The sequence below is a fragment of the Gracilinanus agilis genome, chromosome 1 (assembly GCF_016433145.1).
Source record: "Gracilinanus agilis isolate LMUSP501 chromosome 1, AgileGrace, whole genome shotgun sequence".
Classification (NCBI taxonomy): domain Eukaryota; kingdom Metazoa; phylum Chordata; class Mammalia; order Didelphimorphia; family Didelphidae; genus Gracilinanus; species Gracilinanus agilis.
In genome coordinates, this window is record NC_058130.1 from 192793520 (window position 1) to 192812103 (window position 18584).

At 39.0% G+C, this 18584-nt stretch overlaps 1 protein-coding gene across 2 annotated transcripts in view; it reads right to left on the reverse strand.

Moving 5' to 3' along the window:
* The window catches only part of TRPM3 (transient receptor potential cation channel subfamily M member 3), a 1135309-nt gene that overhangs the window by 60901 nt on the left and 1055824 nt on the right, over window positions 1-18584 (reverse strand). For both annotated transcript variants that reach the window (XM_044659442.1, XM_044659449.1), the window contains one exon: window positions 13886-14060. In XM_044659442.1, coding sequence (XP_044515377.1) covers window positions 13886-14060 — 175 coding nt within the window. The remainder of the gene's footprint in view (window positions 1-13885; window positions 14061-18584) is intronic.

An 18584-nucleotide genomic window follows, 5' to 3' on the forward strand; every position in this document is an offset into this window, starting at 1 on the left:
CACGCACTGACTGTGATCTTGGGCAACCCTTTTTAACTTGTATTTATTCCAGTTTTATCTATACAATGGGAATAACTATAGAGTCTACCTCCTAGTATTGTTGTTAGGATAAGATAATATTTATAAATTGCTTTGCAAATCTTAAAGCACCACATAATGTCAGCTATTATTGTAGATTTCACAACCTTGTCAATTTTGCAAGTGAGCCCCATCAGTTCCTAATTCCTAGAGTTCTGTCACAAATCGTTTTGGGGATAGTCAGTTTGGCAATTTTCTAGTTCTTAAAGCCACTGCTTTATACCCAAATTTTCTTACAGTTGGTAGAGATTGCATAGAAAAGAGTGGAGCCTTTGTGGTTCTGGTGGAAACTATATAAAGACTTGAAGAAGGTCACTGATGGCAGAATTATAAGAAAGAGCCAGATAATGTTACCTGACAAGCTGAATTATGGGTACTTCATCACAGGGCGGTGGGTTGGACATCAGATTTCTATAGCTGTTCAGGGCCAGTGATACTAACACAGGATTAGCCAGTCTAGAGTCTTTTCCTCATAGATTTGGATCTACCCAGAATTGCCAAATAGAGACTATATTGTAAGTTAACTTCTAAATGAATAATTATGAAAATAACACTAATGATGATCGCAGTGGTATGCTGAATCCCAACAAAGATGGATATACAGCCTTTAATTAATCTCTGGAAACTTTGGCTTTTAATCAACATGATGCTGCTGACACGTTTATCAGTGTGAATTTTATAAACCACTTTTTTTCACAAGAAATCCATGAGGGAGGGTAGGGTAAAGATTATTATACTTATTTAATAGATGAGAAAACCAAGGTTTGAAGAGGTTTAAGTGATTTTCTTGTATCTCATGTGCAGTTAAGTGTGAGAAATGAAATTAGAATCAAATCTTTTGACTGAGTTTGTGGTTCAGTCATTTTAGTTGGGTCCAACTCTTTGTGATCACATTTTTCTTGGCAAAGATACTGGAGTAGGTTGCCATTTCCTTCTCCAGCTCATTTTATAGATGAGAAAACTGAGGCAAACAGGGTTAAATGACTTGCCCAAGGTCACATAGCTGGTAAGTATTTGGGGCTAGATTTGAACCTAGGAAGAAGAATCTTCCTGACTCAAGGCTTGGCACTCTATCCATTGTGTCACCTAGCAGTCTTCTGAGTAATCTTTTCTAGCAACATAGTCTTTGACTTTTTTTTGGGGGGGGAAATCCTAAGACTGCTTTGATAGATCTGTGATCTTATTGATATGGGTCATCCTCCCCCAATATAGGTGTAGCTCATAATCCTTTTTTTACTGTGAGTTTTTTTGTTCGGTTCTTCCTTAAATATTCCGCGAAAGATTTGTCCAATGTGCTGGAGGCCTTCCTCTAGGTCAGAGTTTATTAACCAATGCTCTATGAACTTGTTTTAAAGAACATTTTTGATAACTAATTTAAACATAATTGGATTTCTTTGTAATTTTATATATTTATTTTATGCATTTAAAAACTTTATTTTCAGAAGTCAGTAGGTATCACCAGACTGTCAATGGTGTTCATAGCACCCACAAAGAGCCAAGAACCCCTGCTTTTGGTCTTTCAACACTTTCATACTATCCATCTCTTAGCCCTTTATGACTGATCCCCACCTTTTCTTAGTCATATGTATCCTTGATGTTTTTTATGCTATTTCTTCAAAGTAAGTCATTGCTAGTAATGTAATATTCCTCCTTCCTGTATATGTCTTTCTTTTGCCTTTTGAGAAAACTACAATTAATTTCTTTTTAAGATTATATGACTTACAGGTATATAGCATAATTGGGAGAATAGGGATGAGGACCGGTACAGGTATTTAATGAGAGGATTGGTAATCCAGTGGTATAGGGAACTCCTGGGTGAGTAAACTCCCTTCACTAATGCAGAGAAGCACCTTCTCTGAAACTTACAGTCGTAGAAAGTTGACCAGAAGTCTAAGAGGTGAAATGACATGCCCAAGATCACTTAACTGGCATGTATCCCAGGTCTTCCTGACTAGCAGCCCAGCTCAAATTCATCTCAAATAATATAATATGTATCATATCATATATTATGTTATTATATTATAATATATTATATTATAATATATTATATATATATATAGATATAGTGCTTAGCACTTTCCTTAGGACAGTACCTGGCACATAATAGGTGCTTAATCAATAAGTGCTCCTTTCCTGCTCTCCTCCTCCCCTTTCCTTCCCCTAAGACCACTCTGCCTCTCATATGATTTGTTGTTCAGTTGTTTCAGTTGTGTTGGACTCTTTGTGACCCCATTTAGGGTTGTCTTGGCAAAGATACTGGGGTGCTTTGCCACTTCCTTCTCCAGATCATTTTACAGATGAGGAAACTGAGGCAAACAATGTCAAGTGACTTGCCCAGGATTACACAGCTAGTAAGTGTCTGAGACCAGATTTGATCTTAGGAAAATGAGTCTTCCTTACTTCAAGTGTCCCTTCAAGTCTGAGACTCTACCCACTGCACCACCTAGCTCCCCTATTTGGAGAACACATATGTATATGTTCTCCTTATGTGGAGAACGGTGATGTGTAGAGATGGACTTTACAGCAAGATAGGAGTTTGGGGTGATTGAAACTACTGAATAATTTCCCCAGCACTATCCATATTTATTAACGGGCTGCTTAACCAACGGGCCCCTTTCTACGTTTCTAGACTTAAACCTTACCCCTCTGCCACATATTCTATGATCCAGCTACAAGGGTCTTCGTACTTTTCCTTGCACCAGATGCACTCTTATTTTCCATCTTTAAGTTTTAGTGCTAGCTGTCCCTCAGCATGTATTTTTTAAAACCTTTACCTTCTGTGTATTGGTTGCAAGGTAGAGGAATGGGAAGGGTTAAGGGATAGGATCACTCAGGTGGGAAGGGTCTGGAACCAGATTTGAATCCAGGACTCTCCTCTCTCCACTGCCCCTTGTCCAGCCTGGTATGTCACTCTGGAGTTGACCAGAGCATGAAATGCTTTCTTTGCTCCCTTCTCAGTCTTCATTTCCCTGGTTTCCTTCATTTCCTAGCTCAAATCAGAGCTTCTGCTTTAGGACTTTCCTAGTCCCTGTCCCTTTTCCTCAACATTTTTTGCATCTGATATTCCTTCCTCTCAGTATACCTTGTAGGTCCCTATTTATGTGATATCTCCCCATTAAAATGTGATCTCCTTGGGGACAGAGATTTTTTTTTACCTTTTTTCACATCCTCAGGACTTGGCATATTGTCTGGCATATGGTAAATGTTTAATAAATGCTTTTCGATTGACCGAAATCATAATTAGGGAAATATGTCTTTTTTAATCTACTTAGTTTTTACACGGTGGAATGCTAGCCCATCTTGGTAGAGCCATGAATGTCACTGAGAAGCTCCCGTAGCAGAGGCAGTAGGCACGATGTCATTCACAAAGAAGAAACTATGGGCAACCCCACTCTTCACAGAGAATGTTTCCATCGGCATTTGTATAACAACATCTTCTACGACAATGCAAGACCATTTCTCTGTCACATGTCTTGCTTGGCATTGATACTTCAGCAGAGATGCCTGCGATCCTATCAGTCAAGGACAGTTGTTGGGGTTTAACATCCTCTTGTGGAAAACTTGCTGGTAAAAGCCTTTATGCTTTATGTGTTTTGCTCTACTAAGTCAAATGCTTTTGTAAAAAATCAAGAATCTGTGAGTACAGTGTGCTCTTGAATTTCCTACCCCATTCAGTAAACTATGAACCTATCCACATGTGGTAAACTATCTGCCTACATCTACAGGTTTCCTTCTCAGATTTGCATTATATCTATGTCATGTGTGCAGGCCATTTCTAGAAAGAATTTACTGGAACAGAAAAGGAAGCTTATGGATTGGGAGTTGCTTAAACCTACTGAGTCACCATTTTAAGTTAATACTGCCATCTGTGATCTCTTTTATCTTTCGGCATCTTCTCCTCTTGGAGATACTTTGAAAATCACTCCTTGCCTGAGTAACTTTAAAACTATCTTGTTTCCAGGACACATTTCCTCAGTATAAGCTTAGTTGGGTCCAGCTGTTTTTTTCCAACTTCATCTTCTTAAATGGCATTTCCACTCGTTCATATTGCACAGTGGGTACTGTGGTGTTGAGTATACACCCAGAGTCATCGATGATGAGAACAGATTGTTATAAAAACTCTGGCAAATCTATTTTATATCTATCTCTTGTCCTAGTTTAATCTATAAATGTTTTGGGCATGATCTAACTCGTGTGGATTTTGGATGGATTTCTTGCTGAGCTTTCTTCAGGTTTAATTTTCTCATCCTCTGTTTTTTGGTGTCTTGTAAGGTGCTCTTAGTTATTCATTCTCTCCTCTCTTCTCCTCTCCTTTCCTCTCCTCTCCTCTCTCTGTCTCTCTGTCTCTCTCTCTCCTTCTCTGTATTTTTACAAATGAACTTGTATCATCAACTAATGGTGCTTCTCTGTTCAACATATTTCTGCTCAGCAAGATCAGGTGTATGCTATTAACACATTTACTTACACATTTCCTAAGAGTTTGCTGTATTCCAGGCACTGATCCCTGCCCTCAAGGAACTTACATTCTATTGGAGCATACATCCAAACAGGAAAGTAAAAATAAAATAATCTGAGGAGGAAAAGAATGCTAATTTGGGAAATTGGAAAACCTCTATGGAGGAGATGCTATAAAAGTTGAGTCTTGAAGGAAGGTAAGGATTTTATAGTGAGGAGAGGATAGAAAAGTTTAGCAGACAACCTTTGCAAAAAAAGATAGAAACGGGAACTGTAATGTTTTGAGAATAGGTCAGTTTGGTTGGAACAGAAAGTAAATATAAAGGAATGATGGGAAACAATTCTGAAAAGGTGGACCTGAATCACAGTGGGGAAGACTGAAACAGGGTACAGCTCTTGTATATTATCCCACAGGCAATAAGGAACCTTATTGTCGTTCAGCTGTTTTTCAGTTGTGTCTGACTCTTTGTGATCATATTTGGAGTTTTCTTGGCAAAGATACTGGAGTGGTTTGCCATTTCCTTCTCCAGATCATTTTACAGATGAGGGAATGGAGGCAAACAGGGTTAAGTGACTTGCTCAGGGTCCCACAGCTAGTAAATGTCTGAGGCCAGATCCGAACTCATATATTCCAGACTCTGGACCTAGCATTACATTATATCCACTATACCACCAATACGGAACTCCTGGAGTTTTTTTGGACCACAGGAGTGGAATGGTCAGAGCTTTAATTTGAGGAGGATTATTTTGGCAGTTGTGTACAGAATAGATTAAAGGGAGAAGAGACTATAAGCAGAGAGAAAAATATTTTCTGGTTTCTTTTGGACTCTTTTGGTGACTATTTTATATAGATTGAATTTTTTTTAAGAAATAGAGTTTATCAGAGATAATATCTTTTATCCACCTCCCAATTTTTAGAGACAAAACTTGCAATAGCATACCAGTTTGGTGAGGACAGGTAGGTAGCACAATGGATAGAGTGCCAGGTCTAGAGTTGGGAAGACCTGGGTTCAAATCTCACCTTGGAGACTTCCCATATGTGTGGCCTTGGACAAGTTACTTTACTCTAATTGCCTAACTCTTATTGCTCTTCTGCCTTGGAAATGATACATAGTATCCATTTTAAGACAGAAGGTAAGCATTTAAAAATGTCAGTTTGGATTTATTTTAATTGCCTAGAATATCTTTTTATTATTATCCTTTCTTCTAGATTTATAGTGATTTTAATTTTGCTCTAGCCTAGGTAATCAAAGAGCTAACTATATATAGATACTTGATTCTGAAATGACTCCCATATCGGATATTTCCAGTTTGTTAGGATAGAATAATTTTTTTCTTTGTAATACTCTTCATTGTTTGCCATGTCCAGTGCCTTTCAATTTTCTTCTTTAAGAACATGTATGATATATATACATGAAGTTCTTGAATAATTTTCAATTCTTAACCTCTTTCATTTCCTAACTCCATACATTTTCTTTTAAAAATGTATTGGTAATTTTTGCTTTTACATCACCTTCATTCCCAAATATATCCCTCAAGCCCCCAGGGAGCCATCACTTGTAACAAAGAATAAAAATAAGAGAGGGAAAAGAATTAGCAAAACTAACTGATACTTTGGCTGAAGATGACAGCATAATTCTTCCCTTCTGTAAGAGAAGGAGGGAGATATAGTTTTTATTTTCCTCACCAGGGCCAAGTTTGATCATTGTCTATAAAGCATTTAGTTTTATTTGTTCTTTCTAGTTAATATTTTGGTAGTCATTGTGTATATTGTTCACCTGGTTCTGTTAACTTCACTCTGCATCAATTAATATACATTTCGCCAAGATTCTAGGTACTCTTCAGTAAACTGTCTGCTACAGTAATGTTCATTATATTCATGCAGATACATCTCAGTCAGAGGGTACCAACTTCATGCCATGCTCCACTCTTTGAGCTCACTCACTGCCAAAGTATGCCAGTTTTACCTCAAAGCATCTCTTGTGTCCGGTCTCTTCTCCCTGTACACATAGCCATCACCATAGTTTGGTCCCTGTCCACCTCACACCTCTACGAGTGGTCTAGACTCCCAAATCTCCTTACCTCAGGTCTACACTCTCCAGGCTGTCTTCCACAAGCTTCCAAAATGCAGGTCTGCCCATATCCCACTAAATAAATTCTAGTGGCTTCCTATGACCTCTAAGAATATAAACTCCTCTGTTTGGCATTTACAGCCCTTTAAAAGCTGGCCCCAACCTACCTTTCAAGCTTTATTACTCTTTATTCCCCTTTATGCACACTGCAATCCAGCTGCTCCTCATATTTGGCATGCCATCTCCCCAAATGCCTTTTTATTGGTTGTTTCCCATGACTATAATATGCTTCTTCACCTTCACCACTTAGAATCCCTTGTTTCATTCAAAGCTTTACTCAAAGAGCTAATTTTACATTTAAAAACAAACAAATAAAAACGCCTACAAACAAATCGGCTCTTAGTCTCTTTCCCTCCCTCCTCTGTCCCAGCTAGGTGGCACAGTGCTGGGTCTAGCAGTGATTCCCAAAGTGGGTGCTGCAGCGATCCAGAGGGGCTGTGATGGCCACAGGTGCATTTGTCTTTCCTATTAATTGCTATTAAAATTAAAAAAAATTAATTTCTAGGGGGCTAAGTAATATTTTTTTCTGGAAAGGGGGTGGTAGGCCAAAAAAGTCTGGGAAGCACTCTAGACTCAAGAAGACTTGTGTTCTAATGTAGCCTCAGGCACTAGCAATCTCTGGGCAAGCCACATAACCTCTATATACCTCAGTTTCCTCAACTATAATATGGATAAAATAAAAGCTCCTATCTCCCAGAATTGTTGTGGGAATTGAATAGGATAATATTTGTATGGCACTCAGCAGAGTCCTTGGTACATAGCAGATGCTTAATAAATGCTTTTTTTCCTTCTTTTCCCCTTTTCCCACCCTGATCAATTTATATCCCCAATCCTCTTTCGGCACATTCATATGTGCACTTATTGTATTGTTAGATCATAAGCCCCTGAAGGACAGGAAATTTTGCTTTCATCTTTGTGTTCCCAGTGCCGGGAACACAGTAGATGCTTGATAAATGCTTATGGATTCATCTACTTTGCCAAACCACCTTTTCTAAACATAATTTTTAGCCAGCTCCCCCTGTGGCTATTTACATAACGAAGTAACCAAGTCTTAAGGTGTATGTTTACTTGATTTTGTGCATTTTTGCACAATATTCATCTTGTTTTCTTTGTCATTCTCTGCAACATCATGCTGGCAAATAAGCTGAAGCTATATCTACATGGTCATCTTTTTGCTTATACTGATCATAAATATTGTGAGAGCTGATGGCCAAGTGACTGTCTCATAAAATGTAGTTTCTTGATGTTTTGGGGAATATGATGAAACAAATCCCACCAATTCCTTTATTACATTTGCTTAGGAGAACCTGTGAACCCTTTCTTCCACCTGGCTACATCTCCTTATTTACATCTTTTAGTTTTATTTCTAGAAAATGTCCATATGGATCTATTTTTGTTCCTTCAGCATTGTATCAATTCATTGGCAGTTGGACAAAGAATATTAGAATACTAACAGTTAAAAAGTGATGTTTAGGGGCAGCTGGGTAGCTCAGTGGATTGAGAGCCAGGCCTGGAGACAGGAGGTCCTAGGTTCAAATCCGGCCTCAGACACTTCCCAGCTGTGTGACCCTGGGCAAGTCACTTGACCCCCATTGCCTACCCTTGCCAATCTTCCACCTATAAGTCAATACACAGAAGTTAAGGGTTTAAAATTTAAAAAAAAAGTGATGTTTATTGATCGTCTAAAAACTAGGTGGTTCTCAGAACTGGCTTCCCTATATACTGAGTCTCTGCCACAAGTCACTAAGCTTTAGGCCTTTAGGCTGGAGGGAACCATATGTGACTGGGGCCTTTAAAATATTTTTTTAATCTGTAACAAGGGCTGCCATAACTAAAGAATTCATCACCTAGTGGCCAACCCATTGGTGATGAACCTCTCTCTCCTGGGATAGGTTTGTTCATAGATAGTACATATAATTTGTCACTGGGACCTTGCTGTCTTCAAGCTTTGAAATTAAATACAAGGGCATGTTTTATTTCAGTTTAGTTTTACAACCATACTATTAACTTAAAAAAAAAAACAAAAGAAACAAAGCTGATATTATCTTAAGAGCAGTATTTAGTTTTTGTTATTTAAATTTTCTTCTTTGGTCAGGCAACATTGCTCTATAACTCTGGCTGCCAAAGATGCTAATACAGTTTTGGTAATTTTCTCTGGTATGGCACTGAATCCATTAGATATAATCAGCAATGAGTGCACACACTGCCCTAAGTTTCAAGATCGGAATTCCAAAGTTGAAATATAGAACATCTTTCAACTTAATACAAACCAAATAATATATCATAAAGGCAAGTGGCACAGTGGATAGAAGGCCAGCTTTGGAGTCAGGAAGACATGTTTTGTCTATGACACATGCTAGCTGTATTTCTGTGGGCAAATTCCGTAACCCCTTGGCTCTCCAGGTAACTCTCTGGGACTATAAATGGACATTGAGTGTCTGATCTGGAGTCTTCATAATAGATGTTCCCTACACAACTTAAATCACAAGTTCAAAGAGAGGGGAAAAAAAAGAAAGAAGAAAGAAAAAAGAAAAAAGGTATCTTGGCTGTTCCCTTCTATTATCCAAAGTGTAGAAAAAAATATAGAATGTGGGTCAGAAAACCAATGCATTCTCGTGTTTTGGCTTTATATGCATATTTGCTCCCTAGTTTACCAACTAAAAAGCAGCATTTAAAAAATTCTTTCAGATCTGTTGAGTCAACAGAAATGTTTAAAAAAAAAAAAAGAAAAGCTTCGACTGTTTTCTAGTAAGCCTTTTGTAAAAGCAATAAAATGGTGTGCTTAGCTGTGACACTAGATCTCCTGTTAGAAATTGTCAGACATGATGTTGACATTACAGTCAATAAACAAAAATGGATTTGACCCGTCCACTAAGTAGGCTCGATAGCTCAATTGTAATCCAAAAGGACGGAGGTGTAGTAGAGAACAACGTCAAAGTAGTCACTTCTGAGTGTCCTGCTTTTAAATGACTGACTGGGCTCTGTAAATTTGTAAAAATATTCAGGATGTCAGAAGTCTAAATTTAGACTCCACTGAATGTATCTAAGTTGCTGATTCGTTCCGACTCGTCCCCTGCTTTAGACTGTGAAATAAGAATGTGTGGAAGGCTTTAACCCTAGAAATGGAAGTCTTCTTCATTCAGAGAAAAGGTGGAGCCAGTGTTCTGGCCCCCTCCCCCCATTTCATGGCTAACTCAAAAGATATTGACTAGGTTTCCACCAACAAATAGAGGAATGTAGGATTTTAGATACGATGAGATGCCGCCTAACGCCGGCTTCTACACAGCACTGGCCGGTGCCTGCCATATTACCCATCGCTCTGGTGGAACTCTTCCCCATTTGTTCCCTGCCCCAGAGTGGTGTCTCTCCCTCTTACTCAGAAGGGATCACGTTCCAGCATGAAAAGTTAATATGTATTTTTTTCACATCACCCATCTTTATGTCAGAGTACATTAATCGATATCGGTGTGATGTCTTCAATGATGGAGAGACCAAACTACTTCATTCATGGATGCTATTTTGGCTATTGAAAAACATCTCTTAATTTGACCCATACACTTAAAGGCAATTGGCTCAAAACAGGCCAGTCATGTCCCCGTTACTTAAAATTTTACAGTGTAATGAACTCATTATTATATTATTATTATATCATTAGCCTATTCCTTTCTGCTCTTCCCCCTCCTTACTCGCCCCCTTGAAGAGGAGTAAAAAGCATGAGCTCTCTCCCTGGCTACTAGGAGAAATCTCTATTGTCCTCTGGCCGAGTCTTCAAAAACTACTCAGAGGAAAAAGGCTCTTTTTTCCTCCGTCCTGTTGTTCTGAGCGCTTTCATTCCCTCCCTGGCCACCCTCCCATCCCCCTTTTCAAGCTTTCTTTCAAGCACATTTAGAAAGCATTATTAAGTAAGTCTTGTTTTCTCATTTCTTTGACATACTATCTACGGCCACCGCATTGAACACAAGCGGCTAGAAAAATGATAAATCGTACAGAGGAAAAACCCTGGTTCCCAGAAGTGAGGGTATCAAAGCTGGCCTCACTTCTGAGGTGTCACACTGAAGGTAACCCGTCTCGGTGCATTGTCACATCCATATACATTCCAATTAAGTGGGTTTTTTTTTAAACATGAAATGGATGCAGCCATTTTGGAGTAAAAAAAAAGTTAGACACAGAGCACGTGCATTGGGTTAGAAATGAGTTGCTTTGGAGGATGTGTATTAGAGGTGTTGCATTTTGGGAGAGAAAGGAAAAGCCCCCACAAAGAGCAAATTCACAGCATGGGCAGCCCCTCTGCAGGGTGGTAGGTCCGGGTTGATTCGAGATCCCATCAGCCTGAATGCATGCTTCACAAACCAACCTGGATTTGGCACAGAAAAGAGGCAACACACTTTATAGTAGCAAACCTGATTTGTACCTTTCTCAAATATCTCTCTATTTGGGGCTCTCTGAATATGCTTCTGACTGTCTAGGGGGAAAGGGAGAGAGAGAGATTTCTGCTCTTACTGAGTTCCTCCCATGCAGTCAAGTGGAAAATCATAGGATCATAGATTAAGAGCTGGGAGGAGCCTGAACAGGGAATCCAGTCCATTTTATAGGTGAGGAAACTGAGGTCCGGGGAGGTAAAGGGACTTGCCCAAGGTCATGAAAGGAGTAAGTAAATGCCTGAACTGGGCCTCAGAACCAAGTCCATTGGTCTTCTGCCTCCCAAATCCATTCATTAAAAGGACAGTATTTTCAAATGAGATGAATAACAGATTAGGGATACTGTTCCATACACATTTGAGAAAGGACAAATACTCTAGAGTATTCTAGACAGAAAAACAGTGGCTGATTTAGCTTAGAACAAGTATAAAGAATATATTGAAGTAAATTTCTGAACTTTGGGTAGGGGGAGGAAGAGGAGGTAAATAGCTGGGGGCGGGAGGGGGGAGAGATATGTCAAGAGTTATTATCTAGTGGTGGGCCACTTCATCAAAGTATTGTTTATTTTATTCCTCAAAATTCCAGTAGTAGGGGAGGCAATTAATTCTCGCACATGTATAATATTATAGATAAAATTAATGGTATAGAAAGTACCTTGCCAGACTACATTCACACAAACAAACAAACAAACAAATTCTTCCCTCATCAGGTTTTGGAGTTCTAAACTATAATCAGCCCTTCATTAAAACATAAAAATAAAAATAAATCCTGTTATTCAGCCAGACCGAGGCATTTGTTGCACTAGGCTGGGTCCTTAGTACAACATCAATAAATGGCCACTCGTAGAGGGACATAGAAACTCCCATTTATAAAGAAACCTACATCCCAATGGACTTGCCCAGCCCTCTTCCCCACCTCCCCTGCCTCCAATGGTTATATGATATTCTAACACCTGGAAGAACCAAGGAAACAATTTGGAAGAATGGAAACCCAGAAAGATAAACGGTAGAACCAAGTGGAAAAAGCAATTTCTTGGAGACAATTTCAATTTTTTTCTTCAAGGAAGAAATAAGAAAAAAGATGGGTTTTTAACTATTGAAGAGATTTTTTTAGGGACCATGTGGAAAGAGGTTTTCAGAAGGGCTTTCCCTGTTTCCTGAGAGGCCTGGAGTAAGGAAGGCACATGGGTGACTCTGTGAGGGATGCCCTCTGACATTACCTCCAGTTTACTCTGTATACATCTTATATATACATTTTTATTATGTATAATCCACCCCCTCCCATTAGAATGTGAGCTCCTTGAATAAAGGGGCTACTTTTTACCCTTCTTCTTCTTCTTTTTTTTTTAAATCTCCAGGGCTTAGCACTGGGCCTGGCACAGAGTAAACGTTTTATAAATGTTTGTTGACTGACTGCTGACCTGAGAATCTATCTGGGAATGATGGAGTTAACATTATTCTCAAGAGAGTCAGCTCATCCTCATAAAAATGAACATTTGTTCCATCAGGTGTTCCAAGACTCCTTGTTGGCTTTAAATTTCTCAGTCCAAGAGGAGAATTTATCCAAATTCCAGAGGGATTGGAGATGAAAGGAAAAGGATTTAAAATATGGAATCTGAGGCCAGTCCTATACTCACTGCTCATGAAGGAGGTAGAATCAAACCACTCAATGCTCTGAATTTGATTTCCTGGTCTGGGCCCTTTAAGGGGCAGAATACTGACTATTTCTCTTTTCCTAATTTTTAATAAGTATCACCACCTGGTTATATAACCTTAATCCATGCATATAGTCCAGTGCTCATTTGGCTGGCCTGTCAGCAACATTGTTTAAAAAAATGTTAATTCGACAGTGTAGGAAGGATGTTATTTCTGGATCTAAATTCCTCAGGGAAAAGGTAGAAAAACTTGCTCCAAGGATTTGATTCCTCCATACTGAGCAATGCCTTTATTCCTGATGCTTTCTTCCCATGCATCCCCAAACCTGGTGTTCCCTGACTTTTTTTCTTGCAAACTGAAACCTTGAAAAGATTTTTAGGACACATGCATATTCAAGTACCAGAAAAAAGGGGATGGGGCCCCCTTGGAAGCAGCATAGAGCAGGGCCTTCTTTGGCTTGGTCCTGCTGGGTTTTGTTTCTCACATGGCATCACTTCAGGGTATAGCTGCTTTTTACCCCTGGCATACAGTAGCAGGCAACTCCAATTTATAACCTAAGGCATTTTCCATACTCCCAGCCAAATGAAAGCTCAAGATCTGCCGACTCCACTGAGTTGCAATAGTATATCATTTAAGATATTTGGGGAAAGAAATTGGGGAACTGATTTCAGTATATGGAAAATACCCTATAGATTTCTTTGATCACACTGGAATACTCATGGTCGTGTTGAATTTGTTCTGAAATAAAATCCAGGGACTTAATTTTTTAAAAAGGGGGTGCAAAGAGCTGGGTGTAGCATAACGTATCCCTGATATCCACACACTCAACACATGGTCCTAGGATTTCAAAATCCCAAAAGGGAATTAGTTGATTTTTTTTTAAAAATAATTCATCTCTTTGAAATTAGAAAATTTGGCAGACCTGAGTCACATAGAGGACACCATCAGAAACAAGTACCCAAGGAAGGTTTCACTACTCCTAGCTGTGTACCTTCTGGGATTGATTTTCCTCCAAGAATCCAAGTCCCGAAACAGCCCTCTCTCTTGAGCCATTTATTGAGAACAAACAAACGATCTTGGAAAAGACATCACTGGATTGAAGTTAAATACCTGACTTTGGTGTATGAGAATCATAAACTTGCTTACGGTCTATCTGGTCTGCAAACACTTCCCCATAAATCATCCAGTAGGGCATGTAGAAAATATTCTTGGCCAGCTTCCACGAAGGCTCCTCGTTGGGGAAGAGGATGGCTTGCCTAGCCACCCCAAAGCTCATCAGCACCACCAGCATAATGATGACAAAGTACATCATGTCGATCATCTGCAAGGGACAGGGATGGGGGGAAAGGACGAGAGAAAAGCCACACTGTTAGCTGCTTATAAATGCTGACATCAGTGAAAACAGTGGAAAAGCGTCAGTCCTCTGGGGTACTGACAAGGAAAGTGCGGATAGATTTCTGTGGCCAGAGGCAGCTAGGAGTCTCAGTGGATAGAGAGAGTTGGACCTGGAGTCAGGAAGACCTGAGTTCAAATGTTGCCTCAGACCCTTCCTGGGTAAGTCGCTTAACCATTATCTGCTTCAGTTTCTTTATGTGTAAAATGAGATATATTTGTAAAGCTCTTTGTATACCTTAAAGGCACTATATATATATATATATATATATATAATGTGAGCTATTATAATCAGGAAGATCTGTGGTTAGATCTCTCTTTGGACACTTATTAGCTGTGTGACACTGGGTAAGACCCTCAATTCCCTTTTGTTGAATGAGATAGTTTAAAAAGATAATTTGAAAAGCACTTCACACACTTTAAAAGTAAGATATATAATGCTAGCTATCATAATCAGGAAGATCTGAGGTTAAATCTCTCCTGGACCCTTACTAGTTGTAGGACCCGGGGCTAAGGCTTCTAATTTCTGCCTCCCTCAATTTTCTCATCTGTAAAATGGGGATGTTGATAGCACCTACTTCCCAGGATTATGGTTGGATCAAATGAGATAATATTTGTAAAGTACTCTGCAAATCTTAAAGCACTATAGAAATTCTAGCGTTTATAATAATAGACTTGAACTAGTGAAACAAATATACATGTAAGTTTTTAACTATAATTTAAAAATGAAGGAAAACAAAAAGCTAAGGACAATGAACCTTTCTTGTTTTTAATTTCTCTATTTGCCACTTTGTGTCCTAGTCAGATCTCGTATCACAGATGGAGAGCTGGACAGTTGAAGTGACAAGGAATGATGAGACCAAGTTCATAGAGATAAGAATTTACAGAGGAAGGAATTTGCAGAGTCAGAATTTGAACCATGGTTCTGTGACTGCAGGGCACCTAGGTGGTGTAGTAGATAGAGTGTTGGGCCCAGAAACGGAAAGACTCCTCTTCATGAGTTCAAATCTGGCCTTGAACACTTCCTGGCTGTGACGCTGGGCAAGTCACTTAACCCTGTTTGCCTTAGTTTCCCCATCTGTCAAATGAGCTGGAGAAGGCAATGGCAAACTACTTCAGTATTTTTGACAAGAAAACCCCAAGAGGGGTCATGAAAAGTTGGACACAACTGACAAACAACAACAATCTCTGATTCTAGACTCACTGATCTTTCTTCAGTATCATGGAGCCCAATTCTAGTAGCCTGGGAGCAGAGCACCATAGAGGATTGAACAAGGAGTGAGAGCCAAGACCTCAGGTCCCCATACAGGGCTGTCAGCAGCAGTTTTTGTGGCCTTGGGAAAGGCAAGGATCCTCAGTGTGTTTCTCATCTAGGAGCAAAATGGGAATCCTACTGTTCTTTTCCTAAGAAGCAAACCCAGGTGGACCAAGGCCCAGGTGTAGTTGGAATATGTAAGCTGTTAATCTAAAGCTGGAAAGTCTCAGGCTTAAATCCAAGAGTCTATTTTATGAAGGAAGATTTTTGGTTCACTCTAAGCTATGAACAGCCAAAGAAGGAAATTATCTGTTGGTAAATGGGGTTGGGACAACCCATTTAAACACTCATGATGGATCACCTTCCTCTGGCGGCATCTCATTATATTCTCCTATAAACCAGTTGCTTAGAGAAGCTCATGCCTTTTATATTCCTAGGGTACTCTTCCAGTTCTGAAATTAGGAGAGAAGAGTTCTTGGGGGCAGCAAAACTATGTCTTGTGAAGAGCCATATCCACATATCTAGATGAAGGAGTGAAGAAAGTGTGGGGCTTGGAATCAAGAAGGTACAAGTTTATATTCCACCTTACATATCTTCTAGCTGTGAGACCTTGTTCAAGTTACTTGGTCTCTCCTAGCCTCAGTTTCCTTATCCATGAAAAGGCAATAATAATAATAATAATAATAAAATTGACCTCACACAGTTGTTCTGAAAATCAGATGAGACGCCATATATGTAGACTGCTTTGCAAACCTCAATGAAATGCTAGCTATAATATTACTACTAATAATAATTATGCTCATTGCTGTAAGAGCCTGTAAATTCTGACTTTGACTCAGTTTATTAATATTTTTTTCAACCTTACCTCTGTAATTCACCTAGATTTTTACCCAAGACTATGTCAACTTTACCTCTCGATAATAGCTTGTCTTGCATATCCTAAATCAACTTCTCCCTGGTTTTTTTTTTGAAATTTAACATCAAAAATAGCTCATCTTGGGAAGCAAACTTAAATGAAGTAGGACAATGACATCTGCCCAACCAAATCCAATCCAAAAGTATTTATTAAGTGCCTACCACATGCAAATTTTTGCCCTTAAGGAGTTTATAAACTCAAAGAAATTCTAATAATCCTTCTATCAATGAAAATTTCCACTAAAACCCAAGACAATCGGGATGAAGAAATTTCTTCATTGTTTAATTTGTTTCATTAAGATGCAGGGACTGTAATTTTCCTTTGTCCTTTATCAGGCCTGAGGATGCCATGGACATTCAATAAGTTTTAAGTCATTCAATCCTCAGGGCAAATTCAAAATTCATTTGTGATAGTACTCAAGGTGGTGTGTGTGTGTGTGTGTGTGTGTGTGTGTGTGTGTGTGCATGAATTTGAGTCTGAGTCTCTGGAAATGTTGACATTTCCTCTATCCTGCATTATCACTCTGGGAAATAATGAATTTGTTAACTAATTGTTTCTTCTTTTGCACAGTAGTATCAGACCTCTCTTAAAATTCAGCTACCAACTATGTAGAGATAGCTTTAGAGGGTATATCCACGGCTATGTTTTTCCCCCTGTTCTCTCTTTTCTTTTGAGTAGCACTCTTTCATCATTTACTTATGAAGAGTTCAACCAGCTAAAAAAGTTGTAACTGGTCCTCCATTAAAGATGGGTGGACCAAGGAGGGCATGAATTTGATATGTATTTTCTGTGACCTCTAGTATGAGGAGAAGAAAGAGGGGATAGAAAGAAACAGTGATAGGGTGCACCATTAAGAATGTTGGATTTGTAGTCAGGAAGGCCTGGGTTCAAATACTGTCTCTGACACTTGTTTGCTATGTAACCCTGGGAAAGTCACTTAACCTCTGTGCCTCAGGCAACTCCTTAGGAGTTATCAGCTAAATTTTTTGATGCATTGTGATCTGCCTGGGGAGAGAGAATTTTCTCTACTGGTGAAAAATAATAAATCCTTCATGAATTCCTTCAAGTGTTTGTGTAAATAAATAGACACACACATACTCCAGTAAATATATAAAAACTTTTCACTCAACCGAAATTGCTCTCTTTAATGATATTGATGATCTCTCAATGACCAAATCTGATTTGCTGTTTACACTCTTCATCCTTTCTCACTTCCCTGCTACATTTGACATTGCTGACCACCTTTCCCAGGATCTTCTTCTAATTTTTTTACACTGTTCTTTTCATTCTCTTCTTGTCTGCTTCTTGTAAGCCTTCCTTGTTGAATCACAATTCATTTCCAGTCCCCCCAATTATTTCCTGAGACTCTCCTGAGCCTTCTCACTCTACACTTTCTTGGTGATCCCATTAATTTTTGTGGGTTTAACGATCATTTCTTTTCAGATTAGACTCACATCTTTATATCTCATCTTTATCTATTAAATTCCAGGCTTACATCACCAACTGTAGGCATCTAAAATTCAACATGGGCAAGATAGAATTTAGTATCTTTTCCTTCAAACCCTCTTTCTCCTCTTCCTAACTACCCTGCCATCGTTGATAGGATAGCACCACCATCTTTTTGGGCATCCAGATTTCCAACTCCTGAATAAGCCTTGACTCTGACCTCTTCCTTACCCACTCTCATCCTATCAGTTATGTCTTATTGATACTACATTCTTAACATATCCCCCTGTATCACTTATTCTCTACTCACACAACAATCAACTCAGTCATTACTTTTATCTGAACTTTCGTAATAGCCTCCCCAGTGGATTCTCCCTTCTTTGGTCCTTCCTCCATGTAGTGGCCAAAAAGATATTCCCAATGCACAAAGACAATCATTCCCTTCCTTTTTCCCCCTAAAACTCAAAGTAGCTCCCTTTTGACACTACAAAAAAAAATACAACTCCTAGTCTGGCTCCAGTTAACCTTTCCAAGTTTATCGCATATTACCCTCATTCATACTCTTTTGCTATCTGTATTCCATCCAAACTGGTTTTTTTTTTTTGCTGTTTCCTATATACAACATTCCATATTCCATCTAAGTAATTTTCATAAACTGTCCACATCCAGAATCCAATTATTCCTCACATCTGCCTTGGCATCCTTCAAGGCTCACCTCATGTACCACATTCCACACAAGACCTATACTAATTTTTCATGTCTCTAGTGCTTCCAATTCCCTTACCCACATATATATGTGTGTGTATATATATGTATATATGCATATATATACATAT